This window comes from Anas platyrhynchos, chromosome 20 (assembly GCF_047663525.1).
Source record: "Anas platyrhynchos isolate ZD024472 breed Pekin duck chromosome 20, IASCAAS_PekinDuck_T2T, whole genome shotgun sequence".
Taxonomy (NCBI): Eukaryota; Metazoa; Chordata; class Aves; order Anseriformes; family Anatidae; genus Anas; species Anas platyrhynchos.
Window position 1 is genome coordinate 10,139,655 of NC_092606.1, and position 19,041 is coordinate 10,158,695.

The following is a 19,041-nucleotide window of genomic DNA, read 5'->3' on the forward strand; positions in this document are numbered from 1 at the left end:
TGCAGCAAGCGTGGCTGGTGGGAAAGTCTCCAGTGGCTGTGCACACAGCAGTCCCGAGGTCGTGTACGTGCAAGATTTAGGGGTGGGAGGTGGTTAGTTGTGGAGATTTTTATCAGTGGAGTAAACTGTGCTCTTTTATACTTTGTCTGTGGGAAGATGTAATGTGTCTGTTCCTCACCAAGAGGGAACTGGGGGAAGAAAATGGAGGATAATCAGCATTCAAGTAACATCGTTTGTGACCACGCAGTGGGGGAGTCATGATAGCAGCAGCCAGTCTCTGTTCACTCACTTCAGCTTACCTGTACCTCCTCACCTGCTCTGGGACGTGTCTATGGCCATACAAATTTAGGGAGAACGGTCACTTGGTGACTCAGATGAATGCTGTAGTGAAGACAGGCTTGAAGGGAGAGAAGGGGAACTGAAAACTCATCTGTCTCTGAGGTCTTTGGGGAAGATCGGAGAGAGTTTTCTTAGCCTGTACAGTGTCACAGTTTACTGTGAGGAAGTTTTAAATACAGGTTCACTACCACAGCCAGCAAAATTGGTGCAAGATCTGGAAAAGTCCCTGAGCTCATGGGGGTTGTTTTGCTTTGTTTGTGTTTCAGAACAAGATCTTCTTCGTCAGGAACTAAACACGCGATTTTTGGCCTCACAGAGCGCAGATCGCGGGGCCTCCCTGGGCCCGCCACCGTACCTGAGGACCGAGTTCCACCAGCACCAGCACCAGCACCAGCACACACACCAACACACACACCAGCACACCTTCACGCCTTTCCCTCACGCCATCCCACCCACTGCCATCATGCCAACGCCAGCACCGCCCATGGTGCGTACCCCAGGCAGAAATGTGAGGATAAGTAGAGCACAACTCTATTCTTTATTACAAAAATTTAAGAATTTGCCAGGTGGCGGGGAAGGAGCATTCTGCTGCCCAGGTGTTGTTGGGTGGTAGAGGAAGGGCTGTCCGTTCCCCGTGGATGGCACGTGTGTGATAGGTTCAGGCGGCAGCGCAGGGGCTGAGGGACGAGGCTGCTGGCCAGAGGGGCACTCGTGCTTGGGACTTCCTCGTGCTTGGAGTGGTGCACTCTGGTGCCTCCTCCAAGTCTCGTAAAGACCTTGTTTTATTTTGAGAAAAAAACAAAACAAAACAGTCTCATTGGAACCTAATTTTCTGCATATTTTTCCTCTCTGTTGGTTGTCAAATAATAGGGAATTAGTCTATGTTACCAACAGAAAAGAAGCAACGAAATATAAAGTAACTAGTTTGTGCTTTGATCCCTTTGCAGTTTGACAAATACCCTACAAAAGTTGACCCCTTCTACCGTCACAGTGTGAGTTTTATTACTGTGTTTAAAACTGACTTAATTGCTTTTCTGTGGTGGGTTGGGATCACCACTCAATCAATGGCACAATGTTGAATCTCTCCCTAATCATCACTCCAGGATTTACCATTATCGTTCTTGGTTGCTTTGGCTTTTGAAGGCTTGCATTTGTGGTGCTTGTTTCTGGTAAAGATGCAGTATCAGCTTTTCCAATCAAAAGATCTCCTGCTCATACACCATTCAAAGACAGGTTTGATGTGAAAACGATGAGGCAGAAGAGCTGGCTGTTACATGAAGCAGGATAGAGCAGTAATTTCATCACTGTGTTTCAGTTGTGCCACAAACACTTAGATTGATATTTTTCCTGAGAAGCCTGAAATGAAATGACAAACTATTGTACAAATCCTTCAGGGATAGGTAATCTAATAGTTTCTTAATATATCATATTTTGTTTTATAAAATTTGAAAACTTGTCGTATTCTGGAGATTTCAAAGGCACATCTGATCCACTAGGCCTGTTATTTTTGGAAAGCTCTGTTTGATGACACTGATGTGATATGAATCCAGCTATGCACTAGATGTGCTTTTCTTAGAACTACCAAAAACATTATTTATTGAGATGAACTGATTTTTAATATTCCAGTTAATTGTAAGGCTTCTGCTTGTAAGGGAGGCAGGTATCTGGTTGATTATGACAAGCGTTTATAAATCTAGTAGTGATATTTTGATGAGAGAAGGAGTACTGCATCAGCACTCAGAAATTTGCAAAGCACTTGGCTTTATATGTTGGTTTTGCTTAGAAGTGGAACTGGGCAAAAAAAAAAATGGTTAATATGATAGTGTGATGATTTCTGTTGTACTGATTAAACGCAGTTCCTGCTAACAACTCATACCTGTAGTACATGTGAACAATCCTATTAATTTCTGACACCTTGTTTGAGTAACTTCACGGTATGTGAGTGCTTGCAGGATCCCAGCTGTAGAAGTATGAGGCAAACATTTAAGCTCTAGGAGAGGCACCTCTACTTAGAAGACTCGTACTGCTCATTTGCATTGTTGTTTGCCAAATTACACTCTTGTTTGCTTAGCTTTACATTGTTTCAGAAGATAGATTATGATGAATGTGTCATGTTGCTTCAAGCAAGAACATGGAACTGGGAAATAAGCAAATGAATTTTAGAGAAGTAAAGCACAGAGGTCAACATGTCATACAGGAAACATTGAAATAGTCTCCACGTATATATTCTTTTCAAATTTATAGTGACATAATCTTTTAAAATCTTGCTTTACTTGAATCCCGATGGTCATTGTATTATGCCATTTAAAGTAAGAGGCTTCATGTTGTGCTCTTGTCAGCCAGTGAGCCAGGCTGTCAAACCTGGCAGAGTCACGGCAGCAGAGATCTGGTCCATAGTGCTTCCCTTACCTTTTCCTTCAGGAAAGGTTTGTCCTAATGAAGTTATTGCAAAATAATCAGAATTGCATCTGTTGGATATTTAGCAAGCTAATACCAAAGATCAACATGATGTCAATAAATTATATTGGATTAACAGTCTTGCTAAAATTACAGCAAAGTCATAGTAGCGAGGACATATCAATAATCTCTTCTAGTATGAATATAGATTATGAAGGTAAAAGAAGAACTGCTTGCATCAGTTTCCCGACCAGCTGCAGTACAGAAAAGCATGCTTTTGCTGGTTATAGGCACATACCTGATAGGGCTTTTTGTCTTCTAGAAACACTCTGAAACTCTAGTGCATCAATACATACTGTTTTAGTGATGAGTGTCTACAATAAATCCTCACTAGGTGTTCAGATGCATCTTTAAAAAAAGCTGGCAATGTTGTCAAAGCTTGTAAGTGAACTCTGCAGGAGAATGAGAAAGTTTATTTCAGAGTTAAAATCAATTTACTTTAAAATAGGGAAAGCAGCTCACATGTAAGCTGATGGAGAGTTTTAAGATAGTTTTCCTTCTTGGCATCTTTTATTTTCCCATCTTTTCTTTTTTGGTGAACTTACTGTAGCACAGTGAGCCTCAGTTTTAACAGTTGATGCTGAGTCTAGTGTTGCCTTTTGTTGCACCTGGCTCCAGGAAGGCTGTGTTACTGCATTGTCCCCTGAACAAAGCTGTAAGGGGAAAGTGCTGCTCAAAAGAGAGGGAATGCAGGGCAAGAAGAAAACACCAACTATTGAAGATACATTGAAAGCTGGAGGAATTAAACTACTACAAAGAGATCAGGGAGATATAATATTTATATTTTATTAATAATTCTGACCTTGAGGAAAGGTCACATTTAATTAACTTAGCATTTGTTACAAAACTAAGGAAAGTATTCCTTATTATTAGTCATAGGTAATAGAATATTAAGTATTACGTCTCTCTCCATCTTTTGGAATTGGTCCATTACACACAGAATTAAACGCAGAAGACGCTGGAGGATTTAAAACACATTTTAGTCATTAAAAAGTTATTGTAAATGAGGACATGTGTCTCTTAATGATTTCTCAAATGCCTGCAGTTCAGCATCAACTAATATAAAAATTTTTTCTGCATCATTGAAAGGAGCAAGTTCAAATTAAATAGAATTAAAAACAACAATAGAAATGTGTTCTGTAAGGAGAATTCATACTTTTAAACTGAAAAAATCTTTTGACACCTCTAAGATACTGAAGTATTTTCTCAGTAGCTGTAATATGAATAAATGACCTCGCAAGGTAAACTAATGGAAGGAGAATTCTTTGATTCTACGAGAAGGGATTAAGAAAAGCACATACAGATGCTTGATATAAACAAACTCATCAAAACTTTGTGATACTGATTTACTCTGGGCTGTGGTTTTCTCAGTGTTTGCCCACTCCAAATATCCAGTCTTTTACTTTGCCCAGTCCTGCTTCTGCTCAGTTGGCCATTAACTCATTGATTTTGATCTTAAAAGTAGCATACAGTAGGTTCATTTTGGACCAGCTATGTTCAGATGTGAACCTTTACCAGCCAGATAACCCCTTCAGGCTTTTGACTGGCAACACCAGCAGAGTTAGCAGCCATCCCCTATTAGATCCCGAGGTTTCCCAGTGAGAACACCTTGTAATGAAATGCTTTGAACCCCGACTCCTACCAAAAAGTAATTTTGTGTGATCCCTGCATTTTCCATGGAACTGAGCGAGTTAACTGTGTTACAGCATGAGTAAAAGATTCACAGCCAGACTACAGAGACAAGATGAGATTTGGACATTATCATTTACTTGCTTGTTTCCCATGTGTTTGTCTGCATTAGTACAGAAAAGGCTCTTTTGTTTTTGCTAAGTTGTCTTAGAATAGGTACGTTGGGATCATTGAGGTCAGTGGAAATTTGCACATTTTTATGTTTAGTAGTCTGTCTTCACAAAAACAGTATCCTAAAATTTTGAGGGTTCTGCCTCAACATTTTTTTTTAAGTAATCATCTTTGACAAATCAGTTCATCTCTCTGCTACTATTAGATGTGGCAGGATATCCTCTCAGACAGGGTAATGAAGTAAGAATTGTGCGTATTTTCCTCATTTCCTACAGATATCATTAAAATCCTAACACACTAATGGAGTTTTAATGACAGAACGTCCTAGAACATGTACATTTTTTTCCCACTCAAACAGTAGTTTTCTCAGTCCTATTTAGCTCAGTAGTCTGCCTTTTCTCTTGATATCATTTACAAACTTAAACTATTTAAAATGGCTGTGCAATTTTAAAATTAGTAATTGCAAAACAAGTCTCTTACGCTGTGATGGCCTAATCCAGGGGACAGGTTGCTGGCTGTATAATTTGGGAACTGCTTTTAAGCTCTAAAGTAAACTTCATGACATCTGTGAACATTTCATTGACTGCTTTAACTAACATCGTTGCAACAAGATCACTTCTTCAATGCTTCTCTGTTTCTCCATGTATCATTTCCCTAATACTCTGCAGGAATGCTTTTGCTGTCTTGTTCAACTGTCTGTCTTCATTTTGAAGGGCGCTTGCATTCATGTTCTTCTGTCTTTTTGTTACAGCTGTTTCACTCCTATCCTCCAGCTGTATCAGGTATTCCTCCCATGATTCCTCCAACTGGCCCGTTTGGCTCGCTACAAGGAGCATTTCAACCCAAGGTAAAAACAGGAATTCTCTGTAACTGCTCAGATTCACTGGTGGTGACCCAGGTTAGATGAGAGTTCAGAACTTACTTTAGATTCGAGAGCAGCTGAGATCTGAGTTACAGCCTAATTGCAGAAAGGACAAGAGGCTTTTCCCAAGTTAACAAAACAAAAGTTATTACTCATTGGGTTCAGATGAATCTAAATGTGTTAAAAAATTGTTATATGTGATGTTGTGGCTAACTTTAGAAGCAATATAATTAGTTCTCAGGTAGTACCTGTTAATGTAAGATCATGTAATAATCAAGATTTTAAGAAACTGTGATCATGATTGTTTACTCATTTCCACAGTCACCTCACAGCTCTACCACCATGCAATACACTGATTTAGTTCTCCCCTCTTTTGTGATAGCTATGGCAGTTAAATTGTTAGTTTCTTTTTTTTTCTTTTGTTTTCGTGAAGTCACTCTTGATTTACGAGCATGAGGAAATCAGTTTCTGTAGCCTGTAGTCTTTGCCACTACAGACTGAAATCAGGACTGAAATTTCTGCAGAGAAGACACCTTTCTTAAATTGGCCCATCCACTTTAATGACTGAATATGTAAATTGCAGTTCATTAGCGGGATTCTTCATATGTATGGTAATCAGTCTGTTAACAACTCTGTTGCTTAATTGTTAGTTATACTGCAGCTGATTTCTTTTTTCTTCATTTTAACATAGGAAAGATGCTGTCTAAACGTAGTATTTTTTTCTCTGAAAGACGCATTTTGTTATATTAGCTGAATATTTACATTCAAATGATGGGAAAAGCTTTAATTTTCTTCAACTGAATGTTGGCTTTTCCTGATACCCACATGGTAACAGTTCATTGTGGATGGAGTTCAGATCCTTGTACAGTGACTAAAGAGATTACCAATGCTTTGTGCCTGACATAGAGGGGTAGCAGCTTTAGCCAGCTCCAGTACATTATTGATAAGCAGCAGAGCCCAAGCTTGGTGCTCCAAATGCTGCTTTGAATGCTGTATCATACTAATCAGCTTTTCAACAGTGGAAAGAATTTCCAGTGAAACAGTCCCTGTTTTCTCACGTTTCGTATCACTTGAAGTAATGGGAAGTTAGTGGACAATGAAAGTTTGAAGTCTGAGATGATAGTATGTATATAAATGGATTATAGTAGTTAATCTTTTGTCTTAAAAAAAAAATGTCTTCATGGCTTAGGCAATGTTAATGATGAAGAAATAGTATTTTTCAGGTTTTGCAGGGTCTATACGTTTTTTTTACTCCTAACCACTCTCTTTCTTTATGACATTTCTAGACTTCCAATCCCATTGATGTTGCAGCCAGACCTGGAACTGTCCCACATACCCTTCTACAGAAAGATCCACGGGTCTGTAGGAAGTATTATTCTATTTTTCTAAAGTAAAACTATTTCTTCTGAAAAGCCTGCATACGTCCTCAATATGTCCAAATTAGCATCTAAAACTAAAGCTTACTCTGAAGTATATAAGTAAATGAGGGCTAGAGATGTATGAGAACAATTTAAATCCTGATCCTTTTGTTCATCACTAGCAAAAACAAACAGACACTATGCAATGGAAGAGATCTTTCCTTGCTGTCAGCTGGCATCCCCACAAGCCCAGGGTGAAGGCATAAAGCCCAATTCAATGTATAAATGTACAAACCTCTTCAAGACTACGTTTATACTCTGTAATTGTTTTTAATGTGGGTAATGACAGTTATTCCCTTGGTGACTGTATTATTGATTGCACTAGCGAAATACAAATGCACTTTATTGATCACTTGGTGCCTCAGGATTTTTGAGTTGTAGCATATGAGAACAGCATTTATTGTGTCAGCACTTCATCTTTTAGACTTTCGCCATTCTTTGTGAATGCCACAGGGTTTGTGAATGCCCACAGGTTGTTTGCACATTTGAATTAATATGCATTATTTGCAGTGAAAAACGTCGTGCAGTGATATTTTTAGTAGAACTCTCTGAAAAAAAGCAATAGGGAGTGCTCCGTAAAAATCCATGTTGTGGTATGGTTCAACTTTTAAATACTGCAGAGCTGTCTTTAAGTAATGCCAAGTTCCAGTAGTTCAGTTTGCTCTGAATTGGTGCTGTAGTTAAGCTTTATATAAAAGGAACCAGGTGTTTTCATGTCTGTTCATTCCATCTAATCAAAAAGATAACTAGAGCCTCCCATCATTAAGTAATTTAACTTATGCTGCCTTTCAGCTTGTAGTGTATTTTTGATTGTTTCAAAATGATGTCGTGTGCCATCACCGAGTTTGCAAAAACCTCTTACACCTGTAAATCTCCTTTGCTTTTCTTTTTAGCATTGCATTTGAGAAAAGTACACAAAAAAAATCATAAATACCCAATAAATTGAATTTATTTTCTGTTATTAATTGGTGAATTGTGAACAAAAGAAGAGAACAAAAAATTACCTACCCCCCAAAGAAAAAAACAGGCCTTACAAGAAACAGAAATGAGAAAATTCCTTTTCATACAACTGCTGTACAAAGTACATCTGCTCTGATGTGAAAAATACTTAAAGCCAATTTGTGACAGAAAACATCAGGCAAGCAGTCAGTAGTGGGTATCTAAATGTGCAAGTACCCAGTGCCACAGCTGCTGAACAGACACCGGCAATGGTTTGCAGGGGCACTGCAGCCCGTTGATGGGACCAGCCCCATGATAAAGCAGCCCTATCTGCTTCCAATCTTCTTGTGAGCCGAGCAAGCTTTGAAAGATTAGAACAGAAGTTTGCCCAAAGGACATAGCTGTTTTTCTTCAGAGTAGTTAACTAGCCATTTTTGTAGCATTAAATCAACAAATTAATGCTGATGCCAGAGGACAGAGCGCTCTGTGTGAGGCTTGTTTAGTTGCTTGTCAACACTTAGGTACAACAGCCATGGGGGGAGGGAGACCGGCTCGAAACGGAGGCTGAGGACTAATTATTATCTGAAAGGGCTTCATTTGAAAGTAAAATTATAACATTTTAATTTTGTCTCTTAATGAAGCAATACAAATTTGTTAATTAGAGCAATTGTTTGAGTGACAGGCATGTAACCAAGCTGTCATTTCTTCTTCACAGTTGACAGATCCGTTCAGGCCCATGTTGAGGGTAAGAAACCTTCTTGTGATACAGTTTGTCGAGCTCGTTTTAGTCCCCAATGGGTTACTGCAGCAGACTAATTATAAATGAACACTATGTTTCATCTTGGGTATTTTGCACCATGTTTGTTGAGCAGTGTGGTCAGTCCATTGCGTGCTTCTTGTGGTCACTCGAGGAAGATGTCCAGTTTTGAAGGTGGAAGTTGCCTGTTCTCACACAGCCCTATAACATGAATACTAAATATTCATTAAATATTGATAATCCTCCTATTGCCCTGGCCACAAGGCTTCACGTGCCAATCTACAAACTGCCCTGGCAGTGATTCCATTTCACTGTACTGCAGACAGAAACATTTTGCTTTTATTATTTACTGTGTGTTTTCAGTTTTACTCAGTATGGAACTTCCTACCCAAGTATCTTACTGTCTAACATAGACAGACAATCCAGTTCAAAAACAAAATATTTTAGAAATAAGGATCAAAAGATCCAGTCTTAAAGTGATCCAAAAGGGTTCTTTTGATGATTTTTCAACATGTTCAAGAGGTCTAGATTTTGATTGTACAGACCATTAAATCAATAGCACAGTTGGCAGCTATGAATAAGCAAAAGGCTTGAATTTAGGCTTGTGTGTGGGAGAGAGGGGATTCATTTTTTTCTTCCATTTTTAATTGTTGGTTGATCAACATCTAGAAAAAGAAGGCAAGACCCTATGCCGTAGTTTGTATGTGTAAGTTACCAGTAGCTTAGGAAGTGTCTTTGATTCACGTCATTATTTTTAAATCTACGCAGAAATTATTATTCATGTAGTTAACTGCAGACCCCCTAAATAACAAGATTGTAGAAAGTGTATCCTGAATGAGTACTTTTCAGACATCATTTCCAGATGTTCTGAAAATGGACTACAAAATCAATAAAAAAGCGAAATAACACTCTCTTGTCTTTCTCTCGGTGCCATGATTTAAAAGCATGGTGACAGAGGCATGGGAAGAGCCAGCTTAAGCCATTTTGCCTTCCCAGCCAGATTGAATTGACTGACCTCCAAATTTTTGAGTATATTGGTGAGCCAAGATTTTGGATGTATAGACCAGGAATTATATGAGGGAGTCAAATTCATTTTGAAAACCAGACTGGTATTTTTATGTGGTTTTATTTTTGTTTGGTTTTGTTTTTAGTGGAAAGGCTAGTCTTAGAATAGCAGTGCTTTTGGAATTGAACTCAATGTACAGTTTTGAAGCAATCCAGCCATGTGGAGTAGCTGCTAACAGGCAGGTAGTTTCATCAGTTTCAGCTATGAGAGCTGCATTCTCAGCCAGTGGCATCAGAAGATTGCAAGAGTGTATAAAAACAAGCATGGGTTTATCTGGAGAGGAGGGTGACCAGCAACATTCCTAGGATAAAGCGTCACAGGTATTTGAAAATTACTAATTCACATTGTATTCTTTTTTTTTTTTTTTTTCTTTTTCCAGAAACCTGGAAAGTGGTGCGCTATGCATGTTCACATTGCCTGGCAGATATACCATCATCAACAGAAAGTCAAGGTCAGTCTTTTGGGCACACCTGCATTTCAGATAAATTGCACTGTGCAAACCTGTGAGAGAAAGAGTTTGTCTCTTGCTGTTAGTAGTTCTGTGCCATGGCTAATGGCTTGTTAAACTACCATAAGTAGCATTATAGCATAACCTTCCATTTCACAGGGATGGCATATTTGAATTTAAAACCTAAACACGGAGTCTCAAAGGAATGTCTGAGATGCTATAGAGCAAGGACACCAGATCTCAAGCAATAGCAAACAGTTTATAGATAGAGAGAGCTAAATGGGTGTGCCTGTGAGCTACAGCATTTCTTTTATTTATGGCTGAGGACACGAACATATTGAGATTAAATTATTCTAAGTCTGGAGAAGCTAGGCACATGTGTCCCATTCCTCTTATTAATGTTCACAGACATAATGGGGCACAGGAAGATTTCTGTCCCTGCTATGTTATATCCAGCATGGCTGCACAGGCTCCCATCAGTCTTTTTTCACAACCCACGTTATAGCTGGAGGCTGGCACCAGGACATGTCTGGACTGATCAGGCAGCCACAGCTGCTCAGATGATGTTGTCCAGAGACACTGTCTCATGGCACTGAAGGTACAAGGGTGGAAATAATTTCTTTGTTGTACATGCTTTGAGACTTGATTGTAAGGGCTATGGCCAATTTAGTCCTGAAAGAGAGGTCATATTAAAATAAATAGTTTATTCATTTTATAATTAGGGTATTTCTGTTCTTTCCTTAACTCTATTTTCATTGCATATGGGCTTAGTGAAGAAGGTTCCTTTCCTGTTACAGCATTTGCATGTAAAAAAAAAAATAAATCTGTGTTGCTCCTAAAGTTTTTCATTGTATAAAAGGGAGGAAATGTTTGCATTCTTGACTGTTTGGCTTTTTACTTCAGGTGTAAATGGCTTTTGTTAGAAAGTGAAATTAACTAGAAGTCCATACCACTTTGCAGTCCGTGTATGGAACCGAAATGTGTAAGATAGTGCTATAAGAGTATGAAGATGTTGAACAGCTACTAAAACCTGCAGCTAATAGAGTTTAAAAATAACCCTTTTAAACAAGGTTGACAGGTTAATTTGCTGCAGTAGACGTATCTTTCCTCTGCTTCCTTATGTTTCCCCTGCTAGTGATCTTCATTCATCTTCCCATTATCAAAAAAGACAAGATTATAGACCTAGAGAGTTATATGTCCCTTTTTTATTTTATTGAAAAGGTATTTTCTCAAAATGAAGTTATTATTCCCATGTTATCTGTGTCCTTTGAATCTTCCTTGATTTGATATTCAGAGAGGTCATACTGGTGTATTTATAACTCACGGTAAATGCCATTTTCATACAGCCATTTCTTTTACCTATTACTTTTCTAGCTTGAATGTTTAAAAATAGCAATAATGTCCAGAAGTTCAGGAAAGGAAGTTACTTGACTTTTTGAGGCTGTGGATTATGATAATCTCTAAAATAATTGGGAAATGTATTTCACTGTCTCAGTTGAGTCAAAAAATGAGTTAAGGTCTGCAGTAGTTAAGGCGAGGTGGTTTGTCCATGTGAGCCATCAGCCTCCCACACGGGAGCAAAGTCCTCCCCTCTGCATGCCACCAGGAAGCGTGAAATCTCTGTCTGAGGGTTCACACAAGATGGTTTCTCCTATCCAGAGGTTGTGAAGATGTCTTTTCTTCTGCACAAGCTGAAGCAGCTGCCTGTCTGTAGAGCAGGGAATAAAATACATTTACTCAGAAACTTCAAGTTTGCATGCAGTGCCACCGAACTGCCTGCAAAGTATGGAAGAATTGCTAACTACCCAGCCTGCTAGTAATTGCTTGCAGAGGGCAGCACCAGGCACTGGAGAAGCAGGCAAGACAGGAAACTTTAAAACACAACCTTTGTGACCCCAGGAAAAAATGCATGCAGCTGTTGATGCTGTTTGCCTGCCTATACCTCTGCACCAAGACACTGTTCAGATCTGGGTAACCTGTCTGCACGCCCAGGGAATTCTTCAGACACAGCCAGGGCTGGATACCAGCTCTAAGCACAAAGCAGTTGTGCACTGTGGCTCAGGCTGACCAGCCTGTTACTGTTCTGGCCTGGATTCCAGAGAGAATTTATGCTCCATAATTGGCCCTCTCTCTTTTAGGCAAGGACTTATGGCCTGGTCTAACATGACATGAAATTATTGCAGGCATTTGCATTGCATTTAGTGGACCCTGAGTTAAGGTGTTCAGCATTTGCTGGACTTGAAATTAGTTCATAAGGATTATCAGCAAGAGGGGTGCTCTCTCAAACAGCAGCTGGGTGTGAAATGATTCTGATCAATTTTCTTTGGTGCTATTTTAAGGTAGATCTTCATATTTAAAAGTCCTTTAGCACAGCCATGATATTTCCGTTCCTCTTCAGACAGGGGATTTTTTCATTATCAGAACAGTACTGTTCATATGGCTGCAATTAAGGTTTCAGCCAGCTTTTGCTATTCTGAGTAATGCTTGTCAGAGGTTTATAACTTGGTTGTTAAAAAGAAGAATAAAAAGAGCTCACAGCCTAAAAAATCTGGCACACAGCCTTCAGCTGAGGCATTTGTATCTTCTGAACTTTCTTAATTATTAAAGTACTACAGTGTTGCTTCCTTAAAAGACATGACCTTAACTTGGCCATCTTTTGCACTTCAATATTTTTGCAGGCCATTATCTCAAAACATTGATAAAGCCTCTTTTTTTCTTCCTTTTTTTTTGTGCTCATAGCTACATAGACATGTTATTAGCACTTGAAAAACAGCTACTAGGCATGCACATTAACTTGGTCATAACTTTTTAATATGCATATTTATATCATTGTAACAGTCTGTACTCGGAGCTGGCACAGTATTAAATATTGATTTATTAAGCGGAACATGCTCCAGAATTACTGTTAAGATCTACTGGTTCAGTGTTACACATTTGTAAATCCTTTCAGCTGACCTGCACAATTAATCAGCAATCTGTGTTTAGGGAGTTCTGGCAGCACAGGTAATTGGGAATTTGGTTTTCCTCTGCATTCTATAAAACTATTGAAGTAGGGACCACTAAAATGAATCTGTGGCACAAAGAAGAGCCCATCTTTCATCCACTTATCATTTATGATGCAGATACCTAAGCAAATATACCTTAAAAGGGAAAGTCTGCTTATACCATATAAATAAAGACAGTGACATACAGTGCTTCGAATTTGGAGTGCAAGCTATCAAAATGGGACTTAAGTTCTTCAGACACTAATACTCTACCTGTAACTTGACTTATTTTAGTACCCATCTTGCTCAGTTGCAGTCTGAGAGGCACTGAAAGATGCACAGCATCAAGTGTTTCCCAGTTGCAGCTTTGCATTGAAATGTAATGGTTCTGGTGTCCATTGACTTGTCGCTGCCTTAGCTGTCGAGCCAGTGATTCCTGCAGGCAGAAGAGGGTCAGCTGGCAGCTCTGCCTCTGATACTTGGAGCTTTCACCCTGTTTTTAACATGCCTACCAGCATCAGATCCAAGCTAACACCTCTCTTCAGCCTTGCTTTTATTATTAAAGACAGACCTGTTCTTACAGCCAAGCATGTGTTTAAAGGCTGTCCTGAGATTTTTGTGTTTGTTCTTTAAGTCAAATCTGCAGTGAAATGCTTTGCTCCAGAGGGATGGATGTGAGTGTTTGTGAAGGCACTGTTGAACCTTGGGGGAAATACCTGTTGGAAGCCTGAGGTTTTTTGTCTGCCTTAGATCTCCCTTCCAGGAGATTAGCTCTGCACGTCCAGGGCCACAAAAACTAATATTCTTGTTAAATACCAGTTGTTATGAATGAATTGCTATACCCACAGCATTTTGAAAGTGCCTTTTATTGTTATCTTTTAGGACATCTCTTCTAAATCCTGTTTTTACATTTCAGAAACAGATGCAGTCAGATCCACACAAGCTGGACTTTGGCCTGAAACCTGAATTTCTGAGCAGGCCACCAGGCCCCAGCCTTTTTGGTGCCATCCACCACCCCCATGACCTGGCTCGGCCCTCGACTCTCTTTTCCACAGCCAGTGAGTACTGAGAATCAAAATCTTTCTTGTGGCATGCTCATTAACATGCTAATCCTTGCCATGCTGAAAGGAAATTTCCCATATGCTTTGGCTTATGAACTCTCTGCAAGACATGCCAGGGGCTATTAGTCTATTTGACAAATATTTTAAAATTTGTCCATATGCTTTAAAAAAAAAACAACAAAACCACACAAACGTGCTGAAATGTTATACAGGTCGCAAATGGAGGAACATTGCTCACAGTGATATCTGATGCATCATGGAGATGACAGGTTGGAAATATGCTGTATTTTACATGTACTCTTTCTCCATACTGATACATTTTTCCCTCCAATCCCCTTTAACTGGTAACTTCTGTTTAGAAGAGCAGCTGCTATTTGCATGGGATCCTGACCTGAGTAATCTCTGCTCACATGAGCTGTTGTTTAAGAAATTATAGTCAAGTGTAGAGGACAGGGAGTGCCCTTCTGAGCTTTTGCTAGGAGTTGACCCCATTACTTTATTTTGGCAGGTGGGGCTCACCCAGCCGGCACCCCTTTTGGCCCTCCACCTCACCACAGCAACTTTCTCAACCCAGCTGCTCACTTAGGTAAGTGCAGTAACTGCCAGAAGTCGTTTCCAATTCTCTCTGTGAATACTGGACTGTGAATACAACTCAGAAGTAACATGCAGGCATTTTCCGCCCTGCTACCTTTGGCAATCTGCTGTGGCCTGTTACAGTGTGAATACCACTGAACTGACAGCTACTTCAGTTGTCCTGTCATTCCCCAAAAGGCGTGGAGTATAGTCTGAACAGCCACCATCTTTTACCAGCCAGATTCAGAATAAGGCCAAAAGATGCTCCTGAGCCTCACTGGTCCACAGAGATAATACAGTTAAGCATGCCAGGAGCACCAAAAGAAATAAATATAACGCATGTTCTTCAGCTCCTCAACCTAAGCGTTACCTGTATAGATCCATTTACGACTGGATCAACATGATGAACCCTTTGACACAAGCTTGGAGTCATGGCTCTGAATACATAGCAAGCTGCCTCAGCTTTTGTGCTCTGCTTTTGCATGTCTGCCACTGTAAAGTAATGCTACATTGTTCTTACTTCACATCTTTTGTTTTAGTCCATTAAAGGTTGCCCATGTGGAGACTCTCTGAGTGTCCTGCCTACTTAACCTTTACAAATTGCACATTTTATCCATTAATCTTCTGTAACTCAGGTAGCAGTTCTAAATACATGTAACAGTATCACTGATAGCATGTTTTGAAATACTTCAGAAAACAAAGTGCCTGTATGGCAGAAGGAATGGGGCTGGTTATGTTCAGTGTAATCATGTCTATAAGCAGTCAAAAAATACTTGAAAATTAAGGCTCAGGCTCAGAAAGGTGTTTCTGTTCCTGACTCCTACTGAGATACCTGCTTTTCAATTTAAGTGACTGGGAAGGAGATCCTTAAGATCTTATGATCTGGGCTCAAATCCGTATGTCAGTGAAAAACAGCAAATACACATTTAAGAAAAGGAACCACTTAAGTCACCAAATGTTGTTAGTTCCTTTCTAACTTACTGATGTAATAAGGCAATCTGCTGCCTATGGGGACATCAGAAATCAAGACTCTAATTTGATATTCCATTTTGCAAAAGGAAAGATTTGGCAGGGTCACTAAACAGATACAGCAGACTCATGATGTCTGTAGAAAATGTTAGGCATGGTCTTCTTCTTCTCAGTGTTGGTATTTATCAGATGTAGTCATCATCAAAGTCATTAGACTTTGAGAAGAGAATTTGCTTCATACAACATACCTATACTCTGTATACATTAAGTATGAAAAAAAAAAAAAACAAAAAACAACAGATTGCAATATTTCTCATAATACATTCTAGTTTTTCATATAGTATTGGCAATAAATATCAAGGGCATTGAAAAATGTTCAGGTCAGTATGATATATTAGTATAACAGGACATTTTATTTTTATCCTGGCTATGGTTTAGGAGACATGACTGAGGCATGGCCTGAAGGTGTTTTGCAAGCACAATTGCCAGACTTAATAATAGTCTTGCTAGCCAGGGACATTTCCTGAGAAAGATCCTGGAACTGAACTGGAAGGGAATAAAAGGAAATAAAAATTGAGATGTCTGCAGATTTTAAGTGAAGTAGTTACTTTTGCTGAATTACAGGCCTCAGTACTGCATATATTGTAACATCTTGGTTTTCTTCAGAAGTTTTTCTACTAAGTTGACTGGGGAAATCAACTTAGTAGAAAAACTTCCATCATTGGGGGAAAAAAAATAAGTTTTTGTATTTCTCACCCCCTCACAATCACCGGTGTGTTGTGGGAGGATGTTGTTCATCTGGATAACACACTAATGCTTTCTCACAATTACCAACATGCCAGTGAGTGTCAGTTGTTTTCATTGGTTTGCAGAGCCTTTCAATCGACCAGCTTCCTTCAGTGGTCTCACTGCAGTGGGTAGTAATGCCTTCGGGGGACTCGGGAACCCGACAGTTAGTGAGTAACCTCTTTGTTTATGAATTCTTGTTTGCTGTGTGATTCAGGATATTGAGTGATGGTGACTATTCGTTGTCGTTTTATCGGTTGCTTAGATCACATCAGTAAGGGATGGGAATATGAAAAGCACCCTTTTTCTTTTAAATAACAGAATTGTTTTAGTCATCAGTAAATTATTTTCTATCAGTTGCCTCATAGTTTGGGTTCAACATAATGCCAAATGTCACCATTGGCATTGTTTAGTCAAAAAATAAAAGAATACAGAACTTATGAGTCTAAGGAGTTTGTGAGATTCCTCATGGTTTTGTTGCATGGTCAAAAACAGTTAATGTGCATTGCTTATTTGTAATCCCTAGCTGTGGATGAGAACATTTTCTTTTCCTTTCTCACCGGTAATCCAGGACACGTGCCTGGAAAAGATCACTAACCTGCATTTATTTGTCCAGGGTCATCAACATTTCTCTAGATTTGGCCAGTCTCAAAAGATCATCCTTTCAAAAGTCACTACCTTTCTCCATACTTCAAATCTGGCATGATTTTGGTCACATATTATTTTACTTTGGTTCAGGATTAAATGCAACAAGTTCCATTGTTTATAGTCATTATAATGGTCATTTTCTGGTGTCTCTAAAATATTTGGACTAAGGATCATTGTCACTTTTATCTTTCTATTTCATCCCTTGTCAATTTTATCCACAGCATTTCCCTTCCAATTAAAACAGCTGTCAGATGCCTGCCCATTTTTAGGAATGAGACCCTCTAATGAATCTCTGTTAATTTCCTTTCCTTTTCCAGCTCCCAATAATATGTATTCATTTTAACTCTGAGTGCTGTAAAAGTTTTTTTGGTAAGTACCTTCACTAGAGCATACCTTTTTCTTAAACCTTTTTGTTTTCCACTTCACCATTTCAGCACCCAACTCAATGTTCGGCCACAAGGATGGCCCCAGTATGCAGAGCTTTAGCAACCCTCACGAGCCCTGGAACCGACTGCACCGAACTCCTCCTTCGTTCCCGACCCCTCCGCCCTGGCTGAAGCCAGGAGAGCTGGAGCGCAGTTCATCTGCTGCAGCTCATGACAGAGATAGAGATGTAGATAAACGAGACTCATCTGTTAGTAAAGATGACAAAGAAAGGTACGAAAGAACACTTCCAAGAATTGTCTAGTTCAAAGCTTGGGGCTCCGTTCTGCTTTTAACCCTTCCCAGCCTGGCACATTGTTAAACCAGAGCTTCAGTAGAGGGACACCTGGAGAGCGGACACCATCGGTGCCTACAATGTGAGGCTGGCAGTACTTGCACAGCAGGTGCCTCCTGATGCATCTGTTTCTCTTCTCACTTGCACCACAGTTCCTCAGAAGGAGCTTGGCTGGAGCAGAGTTCAGGCAGTGTCAAGTGAGAATAGAATCAGACCGCACAGCCTTGTGGATGACTTGCTCATAGGTCTTCTGAAGACTTGATGTGTAGATAGGTGCCTGACAGGATGAAAAAAGGATTATAAAGTCTATCAGACACATATCTGCACTAGTGAATACTTAAATAACTTTGTAAATCTGACCCAATCTGCAAAACAAATAACCCTGCCTCCCTCCCCTAAAATGGCCTGACGAGAGAAACCACTGATAAAAGTTCTAAAACTAAAACTCTGTAAAATATAATGGTATGTCATTTCCAATACCACAGTAACTTTCAGTGCATGCAATTCATTAAATCAACCTTAATTCCCCTGAAGAAAACACACATACATGCACTGCTGTTGCATACCTTCAAGCACATTTTTTTTTTTCAGTGTTTTACATGGACTTGCATGTTAGAACATGTCCAGGCTGGGAAGGGTTAATGAAAAGTAAAACCCGGTCATATTTTTTTTTGACAGGACTGTTCCCATTATACAGTTAACTCAGTAACAATTCCTCTTAACATTTAAGTACCAAATTATAAGAATTTGCCATTCAGCAAGTGTCATGCCTTCCTTGAAAAATGTAGAGAGGCTGATTTCAGCTTTTTCAGTTGTGGCTTAATGGCTTTCCTGTTAAGTTTGCACATTACTTTACTACATAATGGCTATGTTTCTAATTTTTTAACATAAAAGAATATTTAGGAGATGTGCTTTTCTGACTTCTCTGTCACTAACCCAAATATACGCATTAGTAGCCTTTTCTAAAAGAAGTTATGCTAACACATTAGATATTCTAAAAATACATTTAAGAGCTTTTCTGTGTTATTGTAAAATGTGAAGAGCAAGTCAAACTACAGATCTTTTCACCTACATTTTCCATTTGGAATATTTTATGTTTGGTAGCATAGCTTCATTATTTTCATGTGTGGTGTTAATGCTTCAAAATAAATTGCCATTAGAAATTGGGGATTCTGTCTTGCGAAATGCTTAAGCATGTGAGTAACTTTACTGGCTT

General features: G+C 39.3%; 1 protein-coding gene across 8 annotated transcripts in view; it reads left to right on the plus strand.

The window, feature by feature from the left end:
• AUTS2 (activator of transcription and developmental regulator AUTS2) overlaps positions 1-19,041 on the plus strand; it is a 757,775-nt gene that overhangs the window by 730,906 nt on the left and 7,828 nt on the right. For 5 of the 8 annotated variants that reach the window (XM_027445973.3, XM_027445972.3, XM_072026165.1 and 2 more), the window contains 10 exons: positions 606-847; positions 1,287-1,331; positions 5,348-5,443; positions 6,745-6,816; positions 8,531-8,560; positions 10,018-10,089; positions 13,987-14,128; positions 14,640-14,717; positions 16,546-16,629; positions 17,542-17,764. In XM_027445973.3, coding sequence (XP_027301774.1) covers positions 606-847; positions 1,287-1,331; positions 5,348-5,443; positions 6,745-6,816; positions 8,531-8,560; positions 10,018-10,089; positions 13,987-14,128; positions 14,640-14,717; positions 16,546-16,629; positions 17,542-17,764 — 1,084 coding nt within the window. The remainder of the gene's footprint in view (positions 1-605; positions 848-1,286; positions 1,332-5,347; positions 5,444-6,744; positions 6,817-8,530; positions 8,561-10,017; positions 10,090-13,986; positions 14,129-14,639; positions 14,718-16,545; positions 16,630-17,541; positions 17,765-19,041) is intronic. The other 3 variants (XM_027445974.3, XM_027445975.3, XM_027445976.3) reach the window with 3 other exon arrangements.